The sequence below is a fragment of the Pangasianodon hypophthalmus genome, chromosome 22, assembly GCF_027358585.1.
Source record: "Pangasianodon hypophthalmus isolate fPanHyp1 chromosome 22, fPanHyp1.pri, whole genome shotgun sequence".
Classification (NCBI taxonomy): domain Eukaryota; kingdom Metazoa; phylum Chordata; class Actinopteri; order Siluriformes; family Pangasiidae; genus Pangasianodon; species Pangasianodon hypophthalmus.
In genome coordinates, this window is record NC_069731.1 from 1,530,834 (window position 1) to 1,533,333 (window position 2,500).

The following is a 2,500-nucleotide window of genomic DNA, read 5'->3' on the forward strand; positions in this document are numbered from 1 at the left end:
GAGCTCATTATTATCTTAACAGGAAAATAACAATCATAGCTAAGCAACATGTTATTAATAATAATAATAATAAAGACTGGAGTAGATTAGACAGGAAATTATATCAGATCCAATCTAACTCTGATGTAGTATTTTAGGCCAAAATACCAATATCTGATACAGATACTCAGTATTGGATCTGTATATCTCTAATTTTTTTGTACTTCAGCTCCCTGTTAAATTATTATAAACATCAAACACACACACACAAAAAAAACAATTGTGCATATAGTCTTCAATTAATTAGTTTTCGATTAATATCTCATGTCATGAAAACGTCTTATAAAAGTGATATAAATTGTTTTTGTCACATCAACATTTATAATTTATTTATTATTAGTAATATTACCTTGTGCAATTCGAAGTTTGACCTCCAGGTCCACCGGGGTCGACACCACAGACTTGGTGAGGACCAGAACGTTCTCGATCCCAATCACGACCACGAGGTAAGGAAAGATCTCCCTGAATGTAAAAATAAATAAATAAATAAAATTGAGGGAAAAAAAGGAAGAAAGAAATAAAATTGAGAGAAAAATAATTGCAACCACTTCAGTGCTGAATACATAAAAAAATAAATGAAATGAAGCAAAATTTAAAAAAAAAATTAATAACATTTAATTTTATTACTTTTATTTTAAATAATTTTTTAATTAATTTTATTTTAAATAAAAAAATATTAAAATCTAAAACAATAATTTGATATATAAAATAAAATAAGACGCAATAAAATATGACACAAGAAAGAAACATGCACTAGAAAAAGTGTGACATATGGGTGTGAACAAAAGTCTCTAACTATTCAAATTATTTTATAATTTTAAGTGCAAAAAGTACGAAAGTGTTTGATTAAGACAGATTTAGACTTTTACTATCACACACAAAGTTAAACTCTAATGTTCTAGGTCATCAACATGCACGTGATATATAACTGGACTCTTCATGGAACTTGATCAATACGTTGTGAGCGTGTGTGTGTGTGTGTGTGCGCGTGTGTGAGCACGTGCATGTGCGTGTGTGTGTGTGTGTGTGTGAGAGAGAGAGAGAGAGAGTTGATGGTATTCTGACCTCATATTGGTATTCTAAACTCTACATCTTTGAGTGGATGCCGCCGCCTCACCCCACAGACCGACCGCCGGTGACCGAGAGCCGATTGGTGAACGGAGGCGAAGCTCCGCCCACCTGAACCTCATTCAATGGGGGAATCCCCTCTAACCACCGCCGTGCTTTTACACTCTTTGATATTCAGTTACACATTAACGAATCGCTTAAATACAAGGAACCGTATCTCATTTCACAACATGAAGAAGCGCGTCAGCGAGGATTACATCACAGTACAGTCATTACGGTACATTAAAGGAAAACTCCAGTGCTTTTCAAACCTGAGCTCTAACCACTGTTTCTGTAGTGTGTGTGTGTGTGTGTGTGTGTGTGTGTGATTACAACAAACAGCAATTTCAGTACAAAGATTCTCAGCACTGAGCAAAGAACTGAAAACCTTTCTACTCCAAAAATTACGTCTAATAGAAGTCTAAGGGCAGCTGCTGGATTTAGTCAATAATCTTTTAAAACAAAAATTCAAAACTGCAGCCATTACACTGACACACAAAAAAAACACAAACAACCAAAACTGTTTTTATCTGTTTTATGGTTTTCATCAAACCTTCCGACAGTAAAAAGTAGCTCCAGTTACTTTACACTTTCCTGAAGGTTTTTTTTTTTTTTTTTTTTCCCTCCAACTGACTTATAAAGGAACTCTAAGATGAGCTAACATTTATCGATTCGAATGATAAATGTTTAACCGAAGAGGGTAATTCTGTAAACACTTTCATACAGTGTTCAGTTTAAGTTCTAAATTTTACCAAATTCATCATTTCATTCATCAAGAAAATAAAAAGAAGGATCAAGTAACCAGAACTACTTTATTTTCACTCTACTGCTCCAGTACTGCAAGGTTAAAGAGGAAAGATAAAACACACTAAAACACGGATTTGCTAAAATTTTCTCTCATGTCCGTCTCATCTTCACACCTTTTTTGTTTCAGTGTAATATCTAGAGGTTTGATTTTTAAGTGAGATTAGAGATGAAGTGTACAGAGAAGATTTCAGAGTTGAATTGCCACTAAAGCAATGTTTCTGTAGACAGGAAGTCAACAAGCTGGCTAATTTTTTTTTATAGCGGAAATAAATTTAACAATCAACGTGTCATTCCTGTTATCAGGGATCTCACTCTGAACGCCTCGGTTAGCAAGGGTGTGTGTGTGTGTGTATAATGATCTCATGCTTTACTACACGCATGCATAAAGAGGAGCATGAATGTGCTCTAATTGATCGTGTGCGTGTGTGTGTGTGTGTGTGTGTGTGACTGACCCTCCGTTGAGTGTGGGCGTGAGGCCAAACAGAGTGCAGAGTCCTACAGACATGAGCAGAGAGCTGAGCACTGTTACCACGGCAGCCAAGGCCAA

At 35.4% G+C, this 2,500-nt stretch overlaps 1 protein-coding gene across 1 annotated transcript in view; it reads right to left on the reverse strand.

Annotated features, from left to right (window-relative positions):
• Window positions 1-2,500, reverse strand: part of scap (SREBF chaperone) — a 32,266-nt gene that overhangs the window by 15,938 nt on the left and 13,828 nt on the right. The window contains exons 8-9 of the mRNA XM_034298080.2: window positions 2,406-2,500; window positions 389-501 (exon numbers count right to left, since the gene is read on the reverse strand). The exon at window positions 2,406-2,500 is cut by the window's right edge and continues 32 nt beyond it. Of these exons, the coding sequence (XP_034153971.1) occupies window positions 389-501; window positions 2,406-2,500 (208 nt within the window). The remainder of the gene's footprint in view (window positions 1-388; window positions 502-2,405) is intronic.